The following is a 27,616-nucleotide window of genomic DNA, read 5'->3' on the forward strand; positions in this document are numbered from 1 at the left end:
GGATTTCCAAGCTGTAAAAACGAAAGTGCTTGCAAAGGATACTGAGCTGGATGCTGGGCTGACCATTGCCTCTGACTTAGCTGTCCAGCTAGCTGACTCAGTGACAAGACAAGAAGAAACCTGGGAAGTGATTCTTAGTTATCTCATTTCCTGCATCATGCATGTGGTACTGCATTCCCAGAGTTTGACTGGAAAAGAACTTTGGGTTATAGGCCAGTTGGTTGCTCGAAGTCAAAAATGCTGTTTCCTACATCAGATATTCTGGTAAAGGTGTACACACTTCCCCTAGTGTATGTAAACTCTTATTTTGCTGAAAGAAAAGATGGTTTAGGCTTTACTAAGCCAGTGTTTACCTATTGGCCGTTTTATGGTTAAAGCAGAGTGGGCTTGTATCTGGGCTTGCATCTGCTTACAGAAGACTGTTCGGGCTTTTTCTATCTCCTCCTATTGTGCAGTTAGTGTTAGCACAGCTTTGTGCTGAAGAAATTGAAGGGAAGCAGAAGTACACATAAGGTTACATAATTAGTTCTGAAGCTCTTAGATATCCTTTCTCTTGACACCTGCTCTCTTTTCCGAGTTCAGGAAAGTCATGCAGAATAGAAATATGGTGGAGCATGGCTGTATTTCCTCTGTCTCTATGGCTTGGCACTGATCATGATCTCTGACAACAGTGACATTGAAAAGGTGGTATTGGATTACCTTCCCGAGGTACAGGATAGGTGGTTGTTTCTCCCAGTGGTACAGCTTTATGGCAAAGGTGGTGCTTACAGAATCACATCTTGATTAGTGCATCCAGGAGGCATCGGTTGTGTTGTACTTTGAAAAGGCATGTAAGTGTGAGAGGAGTGAGAGATCTTTTTGGTGCCTGTAGCTTCTAATCCAAGTTGCTTCAACCTGTAAGAAAACCTTCATTTGCTGCATGGATAGACTGTGAAGAGGGTCGACATGATGTGTATACAAAAACAATTGCCTTGTGGAAATTTTAGTTTTAGAAATAGCATTCATAGTACACTTTAGGAAGTGACTTCATGGAGTTCTTTGTTGAAGTGAGTTACTATTTCAGTTCGGAAGATCAAATGATAGTTTGGAGACAGAAACAGAACCTGGTACTACTTCTTAGTATGTAACTTGTTCTTTTCTGGATTGCAGATTTCTGATCTTCACAATGAAACTAGCCTATATTCTTCATACAGAGCTTGGATGTAGAATGTTTTCTGCAGTCTTGAAACATAACATTCTGCTTTTTCTGATAGAGGATTTTTTAACGAGGAAGTCCAAATTATATGTTGTTTTGGTCTTATTAATTGCAATATTTATATTAGTTCTTAGATTGCAAATAAAAGTTCAGATGTAAAGCTAGAAAGTGAAAAGTGAAGAAAAGGTCACATTTTGTTCCAAGGGTCTGATGAAATTCCACTTTGTTCTTCATGCACAAATCTTGAAACTCGGGGTTGTACATACATTCATATTTTGTACAGAAGGAATAGAGGTTCTTCTATTTGGTTTTTAGTAAATTTTTTTTCCTCTTAAATGAGGATACCTTAAATGTAAAAGTGTAGTAATACAAAGTTAAATGAACATGGATCTGAAACATGGGACTAGGGAGAAATTTCATCCTGCTTTCTGTCTTTGAAAGATTTTTTTTCATGTCTTAAAAATTCTTGTATAAAAATTCTCTTGACATTTGAGTAAATAGTTGTCTAGGCTAGGAAATGTAGATGAATATTTTTCAAAGAGTGAAAGATATGTTAAATTTAACACAAAAATGTACCCAGCTGTTCTTAAACTGGACTCCATTGATAATGGATCTCTTCAGGTCACATTTGAGTTCTTAGAATTCCCAAAATGGAAAAAACTCTAAATGCAGACTTAACACTTTGAGCAAGTTTTGAGGATATCATAGACCCAAATTATAATAATATTGTGATATATGAGGTCTCTACTGTTAACAGTGATCCACTGAATATTTTGAAGGTAAAAACATACACGTTTTGGAGGTGTAAGGTGAGATCTTCGACTGGTTTGTTTGTGTTAATTTTTCTGATGAATATGTGTACATAAGCAAGTGCATAAAGACTGTTGCAAGAGTTTTATTAGAGGCTGTGTCTTTACAGTATTTTAAATTGAAGCAATTATTGATGCATGGTGATTTCTAGAGATCTCTTCTGAGAGAAGAAGAGTTGGAAAATCTTCCTGTTAGTCAGTAGCAGAACTTCATTGCTATAGAGGAGCAAGATTTAATATCTTTTGTGACTCTTGAATAGATTTACATTTCAAAACACCTTACGTTTCATTTTTGAAAGACGTAAAAAATCAGTGATACAGTAGGTAGTTACATTGTTTAAAAGCCAGCAACATTTAACAGTTGTGAACTTTTTAAAGTAATGGTAATATGAATTAAAATAGTTATAAGAGATTGAAGCTATTGACTCTTTTACTAATGTTACATGTAGAAGTCTTCTTTTTTGTACATCCATTTGTGATGTACAAAATCAGTGAGATGGAAAAAGTTGGTAGGTGTATTTCTTAATAAGAAAAGATAAAGGTCATTTAAAAAATATAAATAGCTGAAATATAATTACATTTCCCATATCTACTGAAATTATTTCTGTCTTCTAAAGTTTGTTGCATTTTTTGTTTGTTTTTATGTAGTCCTAAGGTTATGATCAAAAGCAAAAAGACCATTTTTCTTTTAAATAGTCTTTTCAATATATGGCTTGTCTTACTCATTTTTCTATTTTCCCTTTTTTCCCCCCTTTGTATAGAGTTTCCTTTTCATTATGAACTGGCCTTTTGCTGATCATAGGTGGAAATGACATCTGTTTGCAACTACATATGGCCTGAATTATGCAAAACAAGCAACAGAAATTATTTAAACAACAGTCAGCAAAAGCATGGTCAACTTTTACTCTCTGACAAGTTTCCTATGCTTGTGTGCTGTATGGTGTGTTGCACTTTTTCTGAAATAAATGTTTGGTATCTCTAACTTGGGATTTCTTTGTAGAAACTGTGAGTTTATAGTACACTTATGAAAAAGCGTGATATTCTTCATAGACTGAAGTGGCTATGCCCATTCTTCTGTTTCTGTCAAATACTAAGCTTACTGGAGTATTTGCTTGCTTGAGCTTAATGAACTTCGGATCATCTTTTTTCTTGACAGGCCTGAATTTGAAGATTTTTATTTGCTTAACCTTTTTTTATGCTACCTTTTCTGATTTTTGTCAGTACAACTGATTTTTTTTTTTTTTTTTTTTTTGCTTGGGACACACCAGTAATTGAGATAGTAGGAGCAAAGTTCTTTCTTTCTTGAAATGAATATTTGTCTTAAGAACATGCTTAAACATTTGCAAGCAAGTTGAGTTACCAGAACTTTGCTAATTATTTCCAAATTAATAATTATTATTATTATTTCTAAATTATAATTATTTCTAAATTAAAACTTCTAGTCTTGAGAAAGTTGTCTGCTGGATCAAGCTTCGTTGACCGAAGACTTTACTGTTTCCTAGGTGCTAGTAACTGCTGTCAGAACACTGCTGCCAATAGGGTTTTCATGAGTTTGCCTTAATCAGTGCAATACAAGGTCATCTGGGTCAGCTCAAGCAGTTTGCATTGACTTGTTAGACTAACCTGCCCTTTATGCAGCTGATTAGGGGGTGGTTTGCACCATCCCTTCTTTTCAGTGATGGTATTGGGGTGCTAACCTCCAGCTGCCTGTATGCATTTACCATCTGGGAATTATCTTATCTTTGCCTCGCACAGCTGTTACAAGGTGAATGTCTGTCACCAGCCTTAAAGCAGTTGCGTAGGTTTGAGCTAAAGCATCTCACTTCAGAGACCACCCCATGAGTGTATGCTGTTGCTTACACTCAGCTAACATTTTTTTTTTTTTGCCTTGTGGTTCTAATGCATTGGGATGTGATCAGAGGAGACTAATGAAAACTCAACCTACAAGGTGTAATTTATCAATCCATGGTAATTTGATCACTCTTGGTCATGTGTCTGGTCATGGACAATGGGGATATAGCTTAAAAGTAGCTGGTATCAATGATAATATGGTTTGGCTTTGTCAGCAGGGCCATGCTGAGTAGTGTTCATCAGTGTAGTAGTGGCTAAGGAATTACTGTGACAGAGTGATAGCTGGAAGGGTCCTGAAATTCATTGGCTTCATGAAATGCTGTATCTGCCCACTGTAATCTATAATTGCTGTCTACTTTTTCTGTAAGTCTTCAGTTTGACCACAACATTTCCACTGTCTGAATTTTGGACATAATAGATGCATGATCAACTTCTTTAAGACATTTGACAGAATATACAGTTATGTTGGTTTTTGCCTTTTGCTATCTTTGATAGGCTGCTGATACTTACCAACTTGAAATGTCACCAGAAACAAGTCTAGAAAATAAAATATTTTGTCGAGAAATTTTGACAGCATGTGAGATACAAAATACCGTAGTTGAATCAAGTTGCTGTGGAAGAGATATCTATATAAAACAACTGATAAGACTGTAGATTGGGATTTAGAAAATATGGTGTCAAGTAGTGTGAAAATGTTTAACTAATGCTTTGGAGTCTAGTTTTGGTTGTGGATTCATGGATTTATAAGAGCAGAATTACATACGTACCTCTCACATATTCCTGTAATACTGGTAATGTGTTTCTCTAGGCAATTTTATCTAAGTTCTGATTTTGTGTCACTAATGAAATATACCTGTACTATCATTCTCTAGATATTTCAACAGCCTTATTTAAGTGAGTTAAAGTGTCTTATTACAATGCAAAAATCTGAAATCAAGCTTTTACAGGAAAAAATGGTAAAAGCATGTCATCACAGAGCATGGTTTGCACACTACAAGTACTCTGAAAAGCAACTATATAAGAGCTGGAAGAAAGCATGAAGTAGGATTGTCTTGTGCATTTGTGTCTAAGTCAGGCTGGTAAAACCAAACAGTTTTGCTCAAGGGTCCAGATAATAATGTTAATACCTGTTGATGCTGCTCATAATTCTGGGAGCTTGCTTGAATGGCTCTTGTCCTATCTGCCAAAGACTTGTAAAAATAGATGTTGGGAGTAGAAGACTTTACCTTATTAAATGCTAAATAAGGAGTTCTTAATTAAATGAAATATTTGAAGGATAAATTCTTCATACATTTGTTAAAATGAATATTTATTAGGTATTCTATGGTGTTTACTGGAATGACCACGTTTATCTGGAAGGAAAATGAGAAAAATATAAATGGAATGGTTATTATTATGATTTTATAAATAAAAAATTATTTTATTTTTCTAATTCTTGATTTTTAAAGTATGATGTAGTATTTTGTCAGTGAAGAATGACAAGAGCAGCCTTTTGAAGTTTATACTTCTGACTTTTTATTGCTTTTTATTGCTATTTATACTGAACTGCCTGTTCTGTGTTAACTTGAGCTAACAGTACTTTAGTAACTTTAGCTAACTTCTGTGTTAAATTTATCTAACAGTAACAAGTAACATCAATAAACTGTAGTTAATGAAATAGATCTGTAATTTATTCTATGGCTTACATGGATTTATTAAATTAGCTGAAGCCATGATGTTTTTCAGTGTTTTCAGCCTCTTCCTTATCTAGTTTTTTTGTTGCTGTGATTGTACAGCAGATGGAAACTTGGAAGAGATTTCTGTAGCAAGTAAGAAAATAGGAACATGCTTCTGTGTGCTATAAATGATCTGCAAGGGTGGACAATCACATTCTGCTTCCTTAGAAGTCTCCTGGTTTTATGCATTTAGTGTCTCATAACATTTCCTTTGAAAACCGTATGGCTATTTCTTTCTCAATATCCTGCTCTGTATGCTATTTTTTTGAAAATACATATTTTAGAATGTTTTTAGGAGCATGTGGTGGTAACAAAAAGCTGCAGAGGCAGTGTAGAGTTAAGAGCAGAAAGTGAGAAACAGCACTGCAAACACCAGCATAAGAGAACGTGTTGAGAGATGAGGTCCTGGAGCTGCTATTTCCCTGCAGCCCATGGCGAAGACAGCCATGGAGCAGATGTCGATGCTACATCAATCAGCTACAGAGCTGTTTGTTAGGTCTTTAAATTAATTTCAAAAAGGGAAGAGGATCGTCCTAGGACAATTGCGAGGCAGGGTACCAGCTCCACAGCTAACCCAGGGGCTGTAGGAGATAGTGGATTTTGCAACACCCACGATGGTAACAGATACTCCTCTGCTAAGTCTCTGAAGTGTCTGTATACCAACGCAAGAAGCATGGGGGATAAGCAGGATGAACTGGAAATCTGGGTGCAGTTGCAGGGTTATGATCTTGTTGCAATTACAGAGACATGGTGGGACAGCTCCCATGACTGGAATGTGGTTGTGGATAACTATGTTCTTTTCAGGAAGGACAGACTGACAAGGTGAGGTGGTGGAGTTGCTCTCAATGTGAATAGGCAACTAGAATGTGTTGAGCTCACCCAGGGGGAGATGATAAAAGCATTGAAAGCCTATGGGTAAGAGTGAAGGGACACACAACCATGGATGATATGGTTGTGGGGTTACTATAGACCACCGAATCAGGAAGAAGTTACTGATGAGGCCTTCTACAGGCAGCTGGAAGTAGCCTCAAGATCAAGTGCCCTGGTGCTTGTGGGTGACTTCAACCACTCTGATATATTAGTTGGAAAGATCACCCAGCCAAGCACAAACAGTCCAAAAGGTTCCTGCAGTGCACTGATAACAACTTTCTCCTGGAAGCAGTTGAAGAACTGATAAGGAGAAGTGCAAGGCTGGACCTGATATTAACAAACAAAGAATGACTGATAGATGTCAAGGTTGGTGGTAATCCTGGTTGCAGTGACCATGACATGTTAGAGTTCAATATCAACAGACAAAGAAGCAGGGTGGTAAGTAAAATTTCAAACCTGGATGTTAAGCGGGCAAGCTTTCCCCTCTTCAAGACTCTACTTAGAAATATGCAGTGGACTAGGGCTCTGGAAGGAAGGGGGGCCCAAGAGAGCTGGTTAATATTCAAACATTACCTCCTCCAAACTCAAGAGAAATGTATTCCCTTGAAAAAAAATCAAGTAAGGCAGTCAGAAAACCTGCATGGATAAGCAAGGAAGTCTTAGTAAAACTCAAAAATAAAAAAGGACTGGTCAGTTGGGAGGATTATAGAGATCTAGCCAGAGAATGTAGAGATGCTACAAGGAAGGCCAAGGCCCTCCTGGAACTGAATCTCGCCAGAAGGGTGAAGGAGAACAAGAAGAGTTTTTTCAAATATATCAATAATAAAAGGAAGAGCAGGCAAAAGGTGGACCCACTGCTGAATGAGAGGGGAGATACAGTAACTGATGATGCAGGGATGGCAGAGTTGCTGAATGCCTTCTTTGCCTCAGTCTTCACTCCTAAGACCAGTCCTCAGGAACCTCAGTCTCTAGAAGCAAGGGAGCAGAACTGTAGAGATGTGGACATTCCTCTGGTCAGTCAGGACCGCGTTAGAGATCTCTTATACCAACTAAAGATTAACAAGTCCATGGGCCCTGATGGGATGCATCCATGAGAGCTGAGAGAGCTGGCTGATACTGTTGCTGAACCTCTCTCCATCATCTTTGAAAAGTCATGGAGAACAGGAAAGGTGCCTGGAAGAAAGCAAATGTCACTCCAGTCTTCAAAAAATGCAAGAAGGAGGACCCAGGCAACTATAGAGAGTCACTCTCCCTTCCATCTCTGGAAAGGTCATGGAGCAGCCATTCTTGAAGGTCATCTCTAACCACATGGAAGACAAGAAGGTTATTAGGAGTAGCCAACATGGATTTACCAAGAGGAGATGCTGTTTGACTAATCTGATAGCCTTCTATGAAATTATGACCAAATGAGTAGATGAGGGAAGAGTAGTGGATGTCATGTATCTTGACTTCAGTAAAGCTTTTCAGTAAAGTCTCCCAAAGCATTCTCATAGGAGAGCTCAGAAGATGTGGCATAGATGGTTGGTCAGTGAGGTGGATTGCAAACTGGCTTGACGACAGAGTTCAGAGGGTCATCATCAGTGGCACAGAGTCAACTTAGAGGCCTATGGCCAGTGGTGTTCCCCAGGGATCAGTACTGGGTCCAGTTTTGTTCAATATCTTTATCAACGAACTGGATGAGGACATTGAGAGTACCCTCAGCAAGTTTCTGATGATACAAAATGGGGGGCAGGGGGAGGTTGGCTGACAACCTGTCAGGCTGTGCAGCCATCCAACATGACCTGGACAGGCTGGAACGCTGGGTGCATGCAAAATTCATCAAGTTTAATAAAGACTGATGCAGGGCCCTGCATCTAGGGAGAAATAACAACATGCAATGGTACAGGTTAGGGGCTGCTCTGTTGGAAAGCAGCTCCAAAGAGAAAGACCTTGGAGTGCTGGTGGACAGCAAGTTCTACATGGAACAACAATGTACCCTTGTGGTCAAGAGAGCCAATGGGATCCTGGGATGCATCAAGAAAGGTGTGTCCAGCAGGTCTAGGGAAGTTCTTCTACCTCTCTACTCTGCCCTGGTGAGACCACACCTGGAATACTGTGTCCAGTTTTGGACTCCCCAGATCAAGACAGACACAGACCTGCTGGAGAGAATCCAACAGAGAGCCACGAGGATGATGAGGGGACTTGAGCATCTCCTCTATGAAAAGAGACTGAGATCCCTGGGACTATTTAGTCTTGAAAAAAGACTGAGAGGTGTTCTGATCAATGTGTATAAATATGTGAGGAGTGGGTTTCAAGTGGAGGGGGCCAGGCTCTTTTCAGTGGCGCACAGTAATAAGACAAGGAACAACGGATTCAAATTTGAACATAGAAGATTTCACCTCAGCATGAGGAAGAACTTCTTTATAGTGAGGGTGACAGAGCACTGGAACAGCCTCCCCAGGGTGGTTGTGGATTCTTCTTCCTTGGAGACTTTCAAAACCCACCTGGATGCATTCCTGTGCAGACTACCCTAAGTGATCCTGCTTTAGCAGGGGGTTGGACCCAATGATCTCTTGAGGTCCATTCCAACCTCTAGTATACTGTGATACTGTGATCTTGTGGAAGAGCCCACAGCAGAGCAGATGGATATTCCCTTAGAGAAACTGCAGGGAGGGAAGAGGTTCTTCTGGTAGGGACTGTGGCCCATGGAGAACCCACCCTGAAGCAAGTTTACCCCATGCTGGTGCAGGGGAATACTTTAAGGAAGAAAGAGCGATCAAGAGCTGTTATGAACTGACTGTAACCCTCCCATTCCCCATCCATTTGCACTGCTCAGGAGGAGGAAGAGGAGTAAGGAGTGAAACTAAGCTTTGGAAATAAGGTAGGGGAGGTGTTGTTTTAATATTTTCTTTATTTTTCACTACTCAAATCTGTTTTAAATAGTAATCTTCCCAAAGCTATGGCTGCCCATGATGATGAATAGTAGACAATCTCCATTTCTTTGTCTCAACTCATGAGCTTTTTCATCCTATTTTCTCCACCTTGTCCTGGTGAGAAAGCCACTGCATCACTTTTGAAAGGTCATGGAGAAGAGGGGACGTGCCTGAGAATCAGAGGAAAGCAAATATCACTCCCAAATTCAGCAAGAAGGAGGACCTCAGTAATTTCAGGCTGGTCAGCCTTACCTGCATCCATGGAAAGGTGATGGAAAAGCTCATTCTAGAGGTCATCTCTAAGCACATGGAAGAAAAGAATGTCAGCATGGATTCACAAAGGGGAAATCATGCTTGACCAACCTGATAACTTTCTGTGATTGTGTGGCCAGCTGGGTAGATGAGGGCATAGCACTGGATATTGTCTACCTCAACAGGGCTTTTGACAGTGTCTTCTGTAAAATCCTCATAGGTAAGCTTAGGAAGTGTGGGTTAGATGAGCAGACAGTGTGGTGGCTTGAGAACTAGCTGAATGACAGACCACAAAAGTCTGTGATCAAAAGTGCAGAGTCTAGTTAGAAGTGTGTGGCCAGTGATATTCTACAGGGGTCAGTACTGGGACCATTCTTGCTCAACATATTCATCAATGATCTGTACTCTCAGCAAGTTTGCTCATGATACAAAACTGGGAGGAGAGGCTGGCACACTGTCAGGCTGTGCTGCAATTCAGCCAGACCAGGACAGGCTGAAGAGCTGGTCATAGGTGAACCTCATGAAGTTCATAAAGGGCAAGTGTAGAGTCCTGAACCTAGGAAGGAATAACACCTTGCATTAGCACAGGTTGGGGTTGACCTGCTGGAAAGCATGCATCTTGGGCAACAAACAGAATGAATTAAGGGCCACTGCGCTGCTGGGATGCCATGACGTAGTGGCTATTACTGTAATTTGGTGGGATGATACCCATGACTGGAATGCAGGGATAGATGGGTACAAGCTCTTTAGGAAGGATAGGCAGGGAAGGAGAGGAGGAGGTGTTGCCTTCTATGTCAGTGACCAGCTGGAATCAGTGGAGCTCCACCTGGGGAAGGATGATGAGCTAGTTGAGAGAGTATGGGTTAAAGTTAAAGGCAAGACAGGGGAAGGAGATGTTACTGTAGGGGTCTGCTACAGGCCACCTGACCAGCAGAGCCAAGCAGATGAGGCCCTCCATAGGCAAATAGAAGTGGCTTCCAGGTCACAAGCCCTGGTCCTCATGGGGGATTTCAACCACCCTGACATCTGCTGGAAGGAAAACACAGCAAGGCACCAGCAATCCAGGATGTTCCTGGATTGCATAGATGACAACTTCCTCCTCCAAAAGGTAGAGGAACCAACAAGGAAAGGTGCTATGCTGGACCTTGTTCTCACCAACAGGGAAGGGCTGGTAAGCAATGTGAGGCTCAGAGACAGCCTTGGCTGCAGTGACCATGAAGCAGTTGAATTTAAGATCCTCAGGGCAGCCAGGAGGACGTATTCTAAGCTTCTGACCCTAGATTTTAGGCATGCAGACTTTGATCGCTTCAGGGATCTGCTGGGTAAAATATCGTGGGATGAAGCCCTAGAGGGAAGAGAGGCCCAGGACAGCTGGTCAGTATTCAAGGACCACCTCCTCTGTGTCCAGGAGCAATGTATAGCAACAAAGAGGAAAGCAGGGAAGAATGCCAGGAGGCCTGCCTGGATGAGCAAGGAGCTGCTGGACATGCTATTACTTAAAAGGAAACTCTACAAGGAGTGGAGGAAAGGACAGCTGGAATGGGGAGTATATAAGGAAGCTGCCCGAGCAGGAAGAGATCTGGTTAGGAGAGCCAAAGCACAGTTTGAATTGAATCTAGCCAGGGAGGTCAAAGGGAACACTAAGAATTTCTACAGGTATGTTAATGGTAAAAAGAAAACTGGGGAAGGTGTGGGCCCCCTCAGAAAGGAAACAGGTGAAATGGTCACAAGTGACCTGGAAAAGGCTGAGGTTCTCAATGACTTCTTTACCTCAGTCTTCACTGCAAGGGCCTCCAGCCACACACCTGGAATAGTCATGGAAGATAATGGCAGGGACCAGGAGGAAGAACTGCCCATCATAAGTGAAGATCAGATTCGTGATCACCTGAAGAACCTGAAAGTGTTCAAGTCCATGGGTCCCGATGGGATACGCCCACGGGTACTGAGAGAACTGGCAGATGAGGTTGCTAAACCCCTCTCTATTATATTCCAAAAGTCCTGGCAGTCTGGGGAAGTCCCTACTGACTGGAAAAGTGGAAACATAACTCCCATTTTCAAAAAGGGTAAGAAGGAAGAACGAGGGAACTACAGGCCAGTCAGTCTCACCTCTGTGCCTGCTAAGATCATGGAGCAGATCCTCCTGGAGGCACTGCGGAGACAGAAGAACAGTGAAGAGGTGATTTGGTACAGTCAGCATGGCTTCACCAAGGGCAAATCCTGCCTGACAAACCTGGTGGCCTTCTATGAACAGGTGACAACATTAATAGATGAGGGGAGAGCAACTGATGTCATTTACCTGGACCTGAGCAAAGCCTTCGACACTGTCCCACACCACATCCTGGTCTCCAAACTGGTGACACATGGGTTTGATGGGTGGACCACGAAATGGATAAAGAACTGGCTTGATGGCCACACCCAAAGAGTGGCTGTCAATGGCTCCATGTCCCAGTGGAGGCCAGTGACAACTGGAGTCCCTCAGGGCTCAGTCCTGGGACCAGTCTTGTTCAACATTTTTGTTGGTGACATGGACAGTGGCATTGAGTGCACCCTCAGCAAGTTTGCTGATGACACCAAGCTGTGTGATGCAGCAGACATGCTGGAGAGAAGGGATGGCATCCAGAGGGACCTTGACAGGCTGGAGAGGTGGGCACAAGCCAACCTCATGAGGTTCAACAAGACCAACTGCAAGGTCCTGCACCTGGGTCAATGCAATCCCAAGCACAAATCCAGGCTGGGCAGTGAGTGGCTGGAGAGCAGCCCTGAGGAGAGGGACTTGGGGGTGCTGGTGGACGAGAAGCTCAACATGAGCTGTCAATGTGCACTTGCAGCCCAGAAAGCCAACCAGATCCTGGGATGCATCAAGAGAAGTGTGGCCAGAAGGTTGAGGGAGGTGATTCTCCCCACTCTGCTCCGCTCTGGTGAGACCCCACCTGGAGTACTGCGTCCAATTCTGGAGCCCCTATTACAAGAGGGATATGGAGGTGCTGGAATGTGTCCAGAGAAGGGCCACCAGGATGATCAGAGGGCTGGAGCACCTCTCCTGTGAGGACAGAGTGAAAGAGTTGGGGCTGTTCAGTCTGGAGAAAAGAAGGCACCGAGGTGACCTTATTGTGGCCTTCCAGTATGTGAAGGGGGCTTACAAGAAAGCTGGGGAGGGACTTTTTAGGCTATCAGGTAGTGACAGGACTAGGGGGAATGGAATAAAGCTGGAAGTGGGGAGATTCAGACTGGACGTGAGGATGAAGTTCTTTCCCATGAGAGTGGTGAGAGCCTGGAATGGGTTGTCCAGGGAGGTAGTTGAGGCTCCACCCCTGGAGGTATTTAAGGCCAGGCTGGATGAGGCTCTGGCCAGCCTGATCTGCCCATGGCAGTGGGGCTGGAACTAGATTATCCTTGTGGTCCCTTCCAACCCTGACTGATTCTATGATTCTAAAGCAGCTCTGTGGAGAAGGACCTGAAATTGCTGATGGACAGCAAGTTCACCATGAACCAGCAATATGAGCTCATGGCCAAGAACGCCAACAGCATTTTGGGGTGCATTAAGAAGTGTGTGGCCAGCAGGTCAGGGGAGGTTCACCTGTCCCTCTGCTCTGCCCTGGAAAGGTCACACCTGCAGTATTGTGTCCAGTTCTTGTCTCCCCAGTTCAAGAGAGACTGGGAACTACTCAAGAGAGTCCAACGGATGGCCACTAAGATTATTAGAGGACTGGAAGATCTCTCTTACACAGAGAGGCTGAGACACATGGGACTCTCTAGCTTACAGAAAAGAGAAGACCAACAGGGGATCTTATTAATGGGTATAAATCATAGAAATATTTTGATTGGAAGAGATGTTTTAGAAGTCCAACCTTCAACTTAAGACTACAATGGCCATTATACCATGTCCTGAAGCACCATGTCCACTTGTTTCTTGAACACCTCCAGGATGGTGACTCTACCACCTCCCTGGGCAATGCCTATGCTCCAATGCCTGACCACTCCTTCAGTAAGAAATTTTTCTACAGGGTGGAAGTCATGAGGATGAGGATGGGCTCTTTCCAGTGGTGTCCAGATGGAGAGCAGTGACAAATGGTGTCCCTCAGGCATCCGTACTGGGACCTGTACTGTTTAGTATTTTTACCAATGACCCATCAGCAAGTTTGCAGATGACACCAAGCTGAGTGGTGCTGTCGATATGCCAGGGGGATAGGATATCATCCAGAGAGACCTGGACACGCTGGAGAGGTGGGCCCAGGTGAACCTCGTGAGATTCAACAAGAGCAAGTGCAGGGTTCTGCACCTGGGTGGGAAGAGTTCTCACTATCAATACAGACTGGGGGATGAGGTGATAGAAAGCAGACCTGTGGAAAAGGCCTTGGGGTGCTGATGCACAAGAAGCTGGAAATGAGCAGATAGTGTGTGCTTGCAGCCCAGAAGGCAAATCACATCCTGGGCTGCATCAAAAGAAGTGTTGCCAGTAGATCCAGAGAGGTGATGTGTCGGTGTGAGCTGAAATTCCCCCCCCACTGACAATAACCAGGCTAGCTCATTCTGGAAGCAAATGAAAAGCTGTATTTACAAGCAGATGAAATGCAATGAATATGTACAAATATACAAAATTCACAACATTTACAAATATATACAATCAACAGAAAAGCACAACCACGCTCCCTTTGCTTCCCCCCAAGGGGACCCTCCCAAAGGGGCCTCTCTCTCCCAGGAGCTTCCCCCCCAGACCCCCCTGGACAGAGAAGCAGAGTTTAGTTAGAGCAGAAAGTTGTTAACTTAGCTGCCAAGGTCAGTACGTGTTATCTTCAGCCAGAAGAGAAGAAGAAACAGCAGCCAGACAGCCCAGCAACTGCCCCCACTGCTGAACGCAGAATGTGCAGAATGCCTACTTTGGTTTGGGTAATAGTTCTTAAACATTTCTATCTATCCAATGGAAGTGTTTAGAACAATCGTTATTTTGCTTTCTTACACCCAATAGTGACTTGTTGACACTCTTTCACTTTCTCTGTTCTGAACTTTGCAAGGAAAAACTAAAAAGACAGTTTCAAACCATGACAGTCCACCCCTTCTAAACAATTCCATTGGCTGCTACTATCATTTATCTAATCTAAAATAATATCTACAACACTAGGTGAATAAAGACCATAGTCCATTCCGGCTATCTCAGATGTAGATGATTCAAAAGAGTCAAATCACAGGAAAAACAGCAAACAGCTTGATTCCTTGCAGATGGAGCGAAGAAAGGAACAGGGACTCTCAGGTGACTCAGGGCTCTCAGGGTTCGTGCACAGTAGATCTCATGGACTCTCCTCTTGGGCGCAATGCTGTATCTGCATTTAACCTCTGAATTTAACCTCTCTCAGCCAAAGTTAGATTTCTTTGTGGAATACACTGAATTTCACCATGTTCTTGCATTACCCAATAGGTGTGACCAGGACCTTCAGCAGAAACCACCCCTCAGACAGGTTTGGCCTCTCCTGAAGGAGAAAATACCCAAACAGTTTTGCCTAACAGATTCTTTTCTCTGATAACAGGAACTCTATCACCTTCTTCCTTTCGCAACAAATCTGATTGGGCAGGTCCAGCTTGATTCACTGAACCTCTACTATTCACCAACCAGGTTGCTTGTGCTAAATGTTTCTCCCAGTTTTTCAAAGATCCACCCCCCATGGCTTGAAGAGTGGTTTTCAGCAAACCGTTGTAGCGTTCGATCTTCCCTGCAGCTGGTGCATAGTAGGGAATGTGGAATATCCACTCGATGCCGTGCTCTTTGGCCCAGTTTTTTACAAGATTGTTCTTGAAATGAGTTCCGTTGTCCGACTCAATCCTCTCTGGAGTTCCGTGTCTCCACAGGATTTGTCTTTCCAGACCAAGAATGGTGTTACGTGCAGTTGCATGAGGAACTGGATAAGTTTCCAGCCATCCAGTGCTTGCCTCTACCATAGTCAGCACATACTGCTTACCAGATGGAGAATGAGGTAGAGTGATGTAGTCAATCTGCCAGGCTTCACCATACTTGTACTTGGACCATCGGTCACCGTACCACAAGGGCTTGATCCGCTTTGCCTGCTTAATAGCAGCACAAATGTCACAGTCATGGATGACTTGTGTGATAGCATCCATGGAAATGTCAATGGATCTGTCACAAGCCCATCGGTAGGTTGCATCTCTGCCTTGATGTCCTGACGAGTCATGGGCCCACCGAGCTAAGAACAGCTCACCTCGGTGTTTCCAGTCAAGATCAGGATCAGGATCAGAGTTTGTGTCCACCTGGGAAACTCTTGCAGCTAGATCTGCCTGATGGTTGTGTTGCTGTTCCTCAGTAGCTTTGCTCTTAGGAACGTGAGCATCGATGTGTCTCACTTTCACTGGGATTCTCTCAATGCGAGCAGCAATGTCTTGCCACAGATCTGCAGCCCAGATTGGCTTTCCTTTCCTCTGCCAGCCATTCTTTTTCCAGTCTTTTAGCCAACCCCACAAGGCATTGGCTACCATCCAGGAGTCGGTGTAGAGATAAAGCTTTGGCCATCTCTCACGTTCAGCTACGTTAAGAGCTAGCTGGACAGCTTTTACCTCTGCAAATTGACTGGATTCTCCTTCTCCATCTCTCGCTTCTGCGACTCTGCACGTTGGACTCCACACTGCAGATTTCCATCTCCGCTTGTTCCCAACAAGACGACAGGAACCGTCTGTGAACAAAGCATATCTCTTTTCTTCATCAGACAGATCACTGTAGGGAGGAGCTTCCTCAGCACGAGTTACTCTCTCCTCTGGAGGTTTTGCACAGCTTGTGCCTTCTGGCCAGTTTGTGATCACCTCCACCAAACCAGGCCTTTCGAGATTTCCCATTCGAGCTCTCTGTGTTATTAGAGCCATCCACTTAGACCAGGTAGCATCTGTTGCATGATGTGGTGAAGAACCTTTACCTTTGAACATCCAATTCAGAACCTATGCAATCTAGGAGCTAGAAGAAGTTGTGACTCAGTTCCAATCACTTCAGAAGCAGCTTTCACTCCTTCATAAGCAGCTAAAATCTCTTTCTCTGTTGGAGTGTAGTTTGCCTCTGAGCCTCTGTAGCCACGACCCCAGAAACCAAGAGGACGTCCTCGTGTCTCCCCTGGAGCTCTTTGCCATAAGCACCAGGTTGGACCATTGTCACTCGCGGCCGTGTACAGAATGTTCTTAATGTCTGGACCAGTTCGGACAGGTCCCAGACCCATTGCTTGGACTACCTCTCGCTTGATCTGGTCAAAGGCTGCTTGTTGCTCAGGACCCCATTGGAAACTGTTTCTCTTTCGAGTCACATCATATAGAGGTTTCACAATCTGACTGTATCCAGGAATGTGCAGTCTCCAAAATCCCATTATGCCTAAGAAACGCAGAGTTTCTTTCTTGTTGATGGGATTTGCCATGGTGGAGACTCTGTTTATCACATCCATTGGGATGTGACGGCGACCATCTTGCCACCGCACTCCCAGAAACTGGATTTCTCTGGCAGGTCCTTTCACCTTGTCTCGCTTGATAGCGAAACCAGCTTGCAAGAGAATGTCAATGACTTTGTTACCTTTCTCAAAGACTTCTTCAGCAGTCTCACCCCAGACGATGATGTCATCGATGAACTGAATGTGTTCTGGAGCTCCACCTTTCTCCAAAGCATGCATGGATCACTGCATGGCAGATGGTTGAACTGTGAATCCACCCCTGGGGCAAACGATTGAATGTGTACTGAATGCCTCTCCAGGTGAAAGCAAACTGAGGCCTGCATTCCTCTGTTATGGGAATAGAGAAGAAAGCATTAGCAATGTCTATGGTAGCATACCATTTGGCCTGCTTGGATTCCAGCTCATATTGGAGTTCCATCATGTCTGGTACAGCTGCACTCATGGGTGGAGTTACTTCGTTCAAGGCACGGAAATCAACTGTCAGACGCCACTCTCCATTCTGCTTTCGCACAGGCCAGACTGGACTGTTGAAAGGTGAATGAGTTTTGCTGATGACCTTCTGACTCTCCAACTGACGAATCAAGTTTTGAATGGGCACCAAAGAGTCACGGTTGGTTCTGTATTGTCTGTGATGCGCAGTTTGAGAAGCAACCGGCAGCTTTACATCCTCTATCTCATGTTGTCCCACAACTGCAGATTCATCTGAAAGCTCAGGTCTGATAGACAACTTCAATTTTCCTCCATCAATTTCTACAGTTGCTATTCCAAAAGCCCATTTGTAACCCTTAGGGTCTTTAAAACGCCCTTCTCTCAGAAAGTCAATTCCCAAAATACAAGGTGCATTAGGACCTGTTACAATAGTATGTTTCTTCCACTGCTTCCCAGTTAAACTTATGTCAATCTCTATCTTAAACAACTCTTGAGATCCACCAGTGACTCCCTGAATAGTTATAGATTCTCCCCCTTGATAATTTGATGGTATTATGGTGCACTGAGCTCCTGTGTCAACCAAGGCCCTGTACTTCTGAAATTTTGAAGTGCCAGGCCACTGGATGTACACATCCCAATAGATTCTGTTATCTCCATTATCCCTTACCTCCCCCTGGCGGAAGGCAGGGCACCCCTAATGGTGGGGATTACCTCCACATGTACAGCTGGCACAACGTCCAGCATCAGAATTAGGATCACTGTTGGAGCTATCAGAGTTGTTCTGGGAAACTGAGGAAGCAACAGCTGCCCTCCTGGTATTGCTACCTCGGGATCTGCCCCTCTGCAGCTCCCGTAACCTCTTGAAAAGATCAGAAGTTGGTTGACCATCCCATCTGTTCATGTTCTCACCAAACTGATCATGCAGAGTTATCCAGATACTGCCACGTGATTGCCTCTGCTGTCTGTTTTGGTTTGACCTGTTTTGGAATGGCCTCCTTGGAGCCATTCCAGTCTGTTCCTAACAGCTGAAACTTGTATCCATCTGGAGGAAGAGGAATCAGAATCATCCCCCTTCATCAAGTTGGATATGGAGGTTTTAAATTCCTCCTTCAGCTCTTTCATGCAATTCTCCATCTTTCCAGACAAAGTTTCAATGGCTGAAACCAAAGAAGTACGTGCAAGACTATCCTCCAATTGCCTCATTTGGTCAGTGAAATGGCCAACAGTGGGAGGCACTCCACCATAATTTCTTGCCACAATCCTGCTTGCCAGAATAGTAGCATAATTAGGAGGAGCAAGCTTAATGAGCTTTTTGGCAAGGCCTGTTCCAACAGGAATTTCATCAGGATTCAGAGTCTTATGATCTCCGTATATTATTTCTCTCACAGCAAATTCTCTCAGACGCTTGATTCCCTCATCTATTGTGGTCCAAGGCTTAGGGTTCCATGGTAAATCATCTCTGCTGGGGTACCTCAGCGAGACTGCCAGTAGGAGGCGTGCCCACAGAGAAGCTTTACCAATGCACTTGCCTAGATGCCTGTCTATGCCTGTATCCTTTGAGAGCATCCCCAACTGAGAGGCTGACTTGTCACCTACCACCAATGCTGGGGCTCCCATATCAAAACACCTGGCTAGCCAAGACAGGACTGGCTCATTATCTCCTCTGATGTAATCCTTCCTCACATGTCTAATTTCCTGTCTGGGTGCATTAGCTGACTGTATGTCATCCTTATCATCATCATCATCATCATCCTGAGGTCGCTGTCCCCATAATCCTATTTTAATCCTCCGTTGAATTTCCTTGAGTTCAGAGGCACTGCCTGCAGTTGCTAATTCAGCAGGGTCTACATCTCCATCATCCATGTGGGGTCTCAAAAGGTCTGCCAGAGTTTTAAGGCTAACCCTCTCTTCCTCACCAGAAGGATCTTTCTTAACAGAGGGACCCTGAGTAGAAGGACCCTCATCTCCATCTGCACCATCTCCTGCAGCATCTACATCTCCTCCTGTAGCTCCTTTACGCTTTCTGCTTACAGTGGCCACCAAATTTACTGGATTGGCTTTCACATTCACAGCAGAGTTGGAGGGAGTAGAGGAATTTTGTGCAGGGTTAGCAGGAGCAGAGGGAGTCTGTGCAGGGTTGGCAGGAGGTGTGCTTTGAGATCCTGCAGACACTGCTGCGTCCGTCTGGGCAGCAGAGGGAGGAGGAGGAGACTGTGCCTCGTTAATGGCGTCTGCCTACACAGCTATGTCTGTCTGCGCAGCCATTTCTCTCTGTGTAACTATGTCTGTCTGCACAACCATTTCTCTCTGTGTAACTATGTCTGCCTGCACAACCATTTATCTCTGTGCAGCTGTGTCTGTTTGTGTACCCCTGTCTGCCCGTGTATCCCTCTCTGCCTGCGTAATCGAGTCTGTCTGTGTCACCGAGTCTGTCTGTGTAACTATGTCTGCCTGTGTACCCGAGTCTGTTATCTCAGATTCTGGCAGAGGTCCTGCAGCTACTGCTGCTGGCTCTGAGTCAAAACTATCGGCAGCTTTCTCACAAACCTGAACTGTGATTTCCTGGTCACCGTAATCAGAATCAGAAACCAATTCCGAACCTCTCTGAGCTTTTCTATGTTTCCTCTTACATCTACGCAGGTCGGAAGAGCAAGTAGCCTAATGTCTTTCTTGACACAGTGCTATCAGCAGCCATATGATTATTCCAAGAAACAACAAAATTAAGGCTAGCACAAGATATCTAGGGTACCACTGGTTCCAAAGACCCTCTGTAGTTGTAAGAGGAGTAACAAACTCAAATGTGTCTGCTAGCAGATTCATAGTTGAGTTACCATATCTTCTAAGCCCAATAAGACCACAACAGAATTCAACAGCATTCAGTAACTTGTTCTTAACCCAAAGAAACAACTTATATGCCACATATCTCACAATCTTGTCTATCATGCAGGAAACAGCCCATCTGTAGACAATCACACTGATAACAGAGGAAATAAAATTACTCAAAATCCAAAACAGCTTCATTTTGCTTCCTAATCTGAGCAGGAATAAATCATACAAGCAATCGAGCCCCACGTTGGGCGCCAAAAATAAAAAGTGTGTCGGTGTGAGCTGAAATTCCCCCCCCCACTGACAATAACCAGGCTAGCTCATTCTGGAAGCAAATGAAAAGCTGTATTTACAAGCAGATGAAATGCAATGAATATGTACAAATATACAAAATTCACAACACTTACAAATATATACAATCAACAGAAAAGCACAACCAAGCTCCCTTTGCTTCCCCCCAAGGGGACCCTCCCAAAGGGGCCTCTCTCTCCCAGGAGCTTCCCCCCCAGACCCCCCTGGACAGAGAAGCAGAGTTTAGTTAGAGCAGAAAGTTGTTAACTTAGCTGCCAAGGTCAGTACGTGTTATCTTCAGCCAGAAGAGAAGAAGAAACAGCAGCCAGACAGCCCAGCAACTGCCCCCACTGCAGAACGCAGAATGTGCAGAATGCCTACTTTGTTTTGGGTAATAGTTCTTAAACATTTCTATCTATCCAATGGAAGTGTTTAGAACAATCGTTATTTTGCTTTCTTACACCCAATAGTGACTTATTTACATTCTTTCACTTTCTCTGTTCTGAACTTTGCAAGGAAAAATTAAAAAGACAGTTTCAAACCATCACAGGTGATTCTGCCACTTTGCTCTGGTGAGACCTCACCTGGAGTACTGTGTACAGGTCTGGAGCCCTCAATACAGGAAGGACATGGGCCCGATAAAGCAGGTCCAGAGGAGGGCCATGAAAATGATCAGGGGTTTGGAAGACCTCTGCTATGAGGACAGGCTGAGGGAGCTGGGGTTGTTCAGCCTGGAGAAGAGGAGGCTCTGGGGAGACCTAATAGCAACCTTCAAGTACCTGAGAGGGGCCTGCCACAAGGATGGAGAGAGACTGTTTACAAAATCCTGTAGGGGCAATCCTGTAGGCACTAGAGAAGAGTAGATTTAGATTGAATGTTAGGAACAATTTCTTTACTTTGGGGGTGGTGGAACATTGGGACAAGTTGCCCAGGGAGGTGGGTGGGGCACCATTCCTGGAGATATTCAAAGTGAGACTCGACAGGGCTCTGGGCAGCCTGATCTAGTTGAGGCTGCCCCTGCTTACTGCAGAGGGGGTTGGACTAGATCACCTTTGGATGTCTCTTCCAACCCAGACCATTCTGTGATTCTGTGAGTATAAACTCAAACATGGGAGGTTTCACTTGAAAAACTTCCTTACAAAAACTTCCTTACATGGAGGGTGATGGAGCACTGCAACAGGCTGCCCAGAGAGGTGGAGTTTCCTCTGGAGAATTTCAAAACCTGCCTGGACATGTTTCTATGCAGCCTGCTGTAGGCAAACCTGCTTTAGCGGGCAGGTTGGGCTAGATGGACGTCCCTTCCAACTCCTACCTTTCTAAGATTCTGTGATTCTGAGAGTTAGTGAACGGTTTGGTAGATATCTGACCCTTTGCTACAGTTAACCCCCAAAGTAATTTGTTGTTTCCTCACGATTATGTAAATGAGAGTATTGTGTTCATCATGAACTATGTCAGGAATAGAGCAATTACGATCTCTTGTGTACAGCTAAACACAGACTTTTAAATGCTGTTGTAGAGAATATTTTCCTGTTCTGATATGTAGAGTCTAGTCATGCTCCTCAAATACTCAGGCTTGTTCGATATGTCCACTTTTTCAAATGTGCAGACAGTTTCTATTAAAACTTTCGAGAACTAAATCAACATGCTACAAATCTATTGTATTAAAACAAGACAATAAGGAACATTGTAGAAACATTCTGGCTTTAGGATCACAAAATATACAAATGAAATAGAAGAGGTAATACTACTATCTTTACTGACTTTCCCCTGCAATGAAAAATACCTTCCTATCACCTTGTTGTTCAGTCTTTTATGACAAAAGTATTTATGACAGAAGTTACTAGCACGTGAATTTACAGGAAGAATATGTTGGATATACATTTCTTGGTTTGCTGTGGCGATTCTTTTGGTTATACAAAGACTGTTCTGTAAATCCTTCACCCCTGCTTATGTGCATTCCCTGGACACAAAGAACAAGTAAGCAGGGAATCACTTTTGATCAGAATGCCATTGTTTTGATTACATTCTGCTCTAAAAAGCCAAACTTGTAGCTAAATTTCTTGATTGTATGATGCATAGGAGTTATATTTGCCTTTTATTCATATGGATTTTATAGCATTCTTCTATAATCTATAATATGAAGATACTAAAAGACATGAGTTAACTTTTAGAACTGATAAAGTTCCTGTTGAAACACAGTGAATCAGGAATTTGCCATTTTTCCTTTCCAGAAAACCTCAGCTGTAACTCGCCAGCCACTGGATCTGGTTCAACAATCTTTCCATTTCTTCAACTGATAAAAAAAACTTAAAGATTTTGGCCCACTGTCTTCAGTACTGTATTCCTGGCAGACACTAATCTGATCTGTATATGCAGAAAAATTCTCCATGACATTCCAGTAAGAGTTCAGTCTTTCCATGTTTGCTTTTAATTCTTGACTTGTTTTGGGACTCTGTTTAACACAAAACTATTGAATTAAAGAACATGACAATTTACAGCTTCAGCCCCTGGTATCTTTCAAAGAATCACAGAATCACTATGGTTGTAAAAGGCCAACCATCAAGTCCAACCCTTATCTAACTCTACCAGGGCCACTACTATATCATATCCTTGGTTACCATATCTAGATGACTTCTAAATGTATCTAGGGATGGCAATTTCAACCACTTCCCTGGGCAGCCCATTCCAGTCTTTGATAAAGCTTGTAGTATAGAAGTTTTTCATAATGTCTAACCCAAACTGCCCTTGGTGTAAGTTAATGCCATTTTCTCTTGTCTTGTCAGTTGTAAATTGTGAGATCAATACCCACCTCACTACAACCTGCCCTTCAGGTAGGCCCTTCAGGTAGTTGTAGAGAGCAATAAGGCCTCCCTTCAGCCTCTTTTTTTTTTAGACTAAACAACCCCAGCTCCCTCAGCTGCTCCTTATGAGACTTATTCTCCAGACTCTTCACCAGCTTCATTGTGCTTCTCTGGACCCACTACAGCAGCTCAATGTCTATCTTACACCACAGTGTCCAAAACTGAACATAGTACTCCAAGTGCACCTCAGCAGTGTCGAGTACAGGGGGACAATCACCTCCCTAGTTCTGCTGGCTGCACTGTTCCTGATACAGACCAGGATACGGTTGGTCTTCTTGGGCACACTGCTTTTTCATGTTTGGCTGGTTGTCAATCAACATCCCCAGGTCCCTTGCTGCTGAGTGGCTTTCCAGCCACTGCCCCAAGCCTGTGCATTGCATGGGGTTGTGGAGGCCCAGGCTCAGGTCCTGGTACTTGGCCGTATTGAAGCCCATATAATTGGACTCAGCCAATCAATCCAGCCTAACCAGGTCCCTCTGCAGAGCCCTGCTACCCTCCAACAGATTAACATACCCACCTAACTTGGTGTTGTCTGCAGTCTTACTGAAGGTGCTATCAATCCTCTTGTCAAGATAATTTGTAAAGATACTAAACATGAGTGGCCCCAGCACTGAGCTCTGAGGAAAACCAACTGTGTGTGGCTGCTAAGTAGATTTAACTCCATTCAGCACTGCTCTCTGGGCCCAGCCATCTAGCCCGTGTTTGATCCAGCAGAGTGTATCCCTGTCCAGGCCTAGCACAGACAGGTTTTTTCATGAGGATGTCACGAGGATGATGGGGGACACAGTATCAAGGGCTGTACTGAAGTCCAGATAAACAACATCCACAGCCTTTCCCCCATCTACCATGCATGTAACCTTGTCATAGAAGGAGATGAGGTTCTTTAAGCAGGACCTGCCCTTCATGAACCCATGCTGACTGGGCCTGGTTGCCTGACAGTCCTGTAAATGGTGTGCCTACGGCACTCAGGATGGTATGTTCCATGATCTTCCCTGGCACCATGGTCAGCACCAGCTTGATCAGCAGGCGTCCCAGCAAACAAGTAGTCCTGCTGTTAAAAACTGAGGTAGAGAAAGCATTATGTACCTCAGACTTTTCCTCAGCCACTATGTTTCCCCCTGCATCTAGTAAAGGGTGATGATTCTCTGTAGTTCTCCATGGTGCATACCAGTAACAGAAGGTTGTTTAGAAAGAGAAATCTTTTCTTTTTCTGCTTCCTGTGCCTCCATTAGCAGTTAAGTTGTATCTTATCCACTTACCAACTATGTCTTTACATTAAGTCTTCTGTCCTAAAGTTTCATATGTATTAATATTACAAAAAGTGTGTTGATACTATTTGGCTTACTCTTTTGTAGACATATTTTATGATCATGTGATGAAAAATCTTCTGTTGTTACTCTTTACTGAATTGAATTAACATTCTTTGCTCATAATACTGGACTTTTCCTTACTCCTAAACATTTAGGAAATGTTTAGAACGTTAGAATTTGAGTATATATTTCATATAGGTATATCTACGTTTGCTGTAAAATTTAAGAGCTGAATTAAAAATTAAAATTCTAAAACCTAGCAGCAGCAGCAGCAAAGTTTGCAATTGTGATAAGGGTATTGCAGATGTCAGTTTCCAAATTGCAGCAGCCCCAGGCAATCACATTACAGGATATTTTACTACACAGTCGCTTATGTCTTGATAGGAAAATTAAACTGCCTTCTTAGCAAAGATTGCCTTCAAACTACCTGTGTGCAACTGTAAAGCTGAGACCCAGCTCCTTATCTCTCCACACATCCAGTATGATGATTAAAGAGGTAAAAACACACTCAAACAATAGAATATTTCTTAATGCATATTACCAGACCCACATGTTCTCACAGGCAATTATTTCCATGTACGTGAATACTTTTTTAAAAAAAAAAAATTCCATTTCTCAGCCCTGTTGAAAAAGATTTACATCTTGATTCCACCTAGTTATGTATAAAGTCTCTGTGTATATATAAAACAACCGTGTTACATACTCATTGTATCTGATCACCTTTGATTAAAGCATTAAGACTATGAGTGTTAGAGTGTCTTTTATTTTTACCTCTTTTCACCATAGCTCTGTAACATCTCTCCATCCAGTTATTCTTAGCAGTATGGTATAGGTTGTTTCACTTGTTTTCCTTTGTTATCCTTCTCTTTAGCAACAAATGCCCTGACTTTTTATTCCTGATTTAGGAGAAACAAGTATTTCCCAAGTCTTCTGTATATAAACATTTCTTGAAAAATAATGTGTTCTGGATTTACAGGAAAAAATTGTCTGGGTATGCCACGCTTAGGAAGTGTGGAAGATAGGAGGAGGTTTGTTTAGGGGTCTTAATCTGAAGAAATCTGAAGAAAATTTTGATATGTTGATCTTGGGATGTTCTGCTTCACACACTTGAACAATTTCGTTTTATGCAGAGAAAAAATTGCTGATTAAGATCAACATCTCTTAACTGAAGTCAACTTTGGGATATCTATAGAAGAATTATTAGAAGAAAAGTAAGTCAGTAATCTTAATATTTGAAAACAATCTACTCTTAGTAAGTACAATGTTAAACAATATAAAACAATAACTTTGGAAATACTGTTTTAAATATTCATTAAAACTTTCTTCTAGTTTCTTCTGTTATATAAAGGAATTGACAGGAATATGTAAAATATCTCCATTTGACATTCAGATTTTAAGTAGAGTAAAATTATTCCCATATGTTAGTTTGGATGGGGTTCTGTTGGTTGGTTGGGGGGGGAATTTCAGCTCACACTGACACAGTTTTTTTGGCATTTGTTTGTTTATTTTTAATGCCATTCAGGCACATTTCAGAAGCAAAAGAAACCCACCACAAAATGACAAAACAACTTGGCAGTATTTAAGTTCTTAAATATGTGATATTATTTTGTAATGTTTTTTTCTCCATTTTGGGAACTTGTATAATTTAAAGTGTGGCATATAGCGTCTTGCAAACATTTAATACGGAAGGTAATTGTCAAAGACAAAAATGCCAGTTGCTAATTAAGATGCTCTTTAGTTAATTTGATGTAACGGTGAAAGTGTTGAAATAATGTAGTATTCAAGAAGATTTTATTCTGAATTTGTTGTAAATCAGTTATTTCACAGTGAATATGTCAGCATGCAACAACAGTAGTCACAATTAATCATAAGTTTTTGACTTTATATAATAACATTTTACCTTATTATGTGTGTTAATATTTCTCTGTCCTTAACCAAAGTTACTCAGAAAATCAGAAAGTCTGTTTTGATGAGGTGTGTCTTTCTTTGCCGTAAGGACATATGACACAGAGTGAACAAGAAAGCTTCCCAGTTTAAGTGTTACTTTTGCATATTCTTTCTCCAGATTGCTATATGAAGCTGCACATAATATAAACACATATTCTTGTCTCTAGTTAGTCACATTATAGTTAATGACCATATGGTCATTATGGTATAAGATCTACTGTCTGTTGTATTTATATTCCTCAAGCATATTGTTCCTTCAACTTCACAGTGTGTTAAACTATTTCAAAGGGGAAAAAATCCTTTCCCTCTTGTTTCTGGTTGTCCTATCAAGTGTAACCTTGGACCCTTATAGAGCAATTAGACCAGCCTCTATCCCCTCCTTTGTAATGAGGTTTCTTGCATTTCAGAGTCTATAACCCTTTAGTCTTCCCTAATGGGACATCATTATTCTGAAAGAAACAATGTAAATGTAAATGAATATTCTCATTAACGAGTCACAGAGAAACCTTTAGTGGTAGCACTGTGGTAATTCTGCTTGTTATTTCTCTGGTATTCCATGCAGATTTTTTTTTTTAATTCATTATTAGTATTCAAAATTACTTCTTCTTTAATTCTGCATGTCTTTCATAATCCAGTGTTCCAACTAGTTCAACCATGTCCTTGTTTTATTCTCCAGGAACCACCTGTGAAACGTTCAAGGTCTCTGTCCCCAAAGAGCTCTTCTAGAGAGTTGGAGGAGCTAAGGAAGCTTAAAATAGCTGAAAGGAAGATCGAAAACTTAGAGAAGAAGCTACAGCTAAAGGTGAACATTAAAGAAATAAAAATAAAGAAAATTCTAGCTATAAAGTTTGCATAGGTAAAGATATACCAAAATAAACATATATTTTACAAAGTGCAAAATGCACATATTGTCATGGA

At 42.6% G+C, this 27,616-nt stretch overlaps 1 protein-coding gene across 1 annotated transcript in view; it reads left to right on the forward strand.

The window, feature by feature from the left end:
• CNTLN (centlein) overlaps positions 1 to 27,616 on the forward strand; it is a 318,217-nt gene that overhangs the window by 196,379 nt on the left and 94,222 nt on the right. Inside the window, 3 exon segments of the mRNA XM_054397579.1 lie at positions 4,728 to 4,822; positions 4,824 to 4,896; positions 27,375 to 27,500. Of these exon segments, the coding sequence (XP_054253554.1) occupies positions 4,728 to 4,822; positions 4,824 to 4,896; positions 27,375 to 27,500 (294 nt within the window).

Source organism: Indicator indicator, chromosome Z, assembly GCF_027791375.1.
Source record: "Indicator indicator isolate 239-I01 chromosome Z, UM_Iind_1.1, whole genome shotgun sequence".
NCBI lineage: Eukaryota > Metazoa > Chordata > Aves > Piciformes > Indicatoridae > Indicator > Indicator indicator.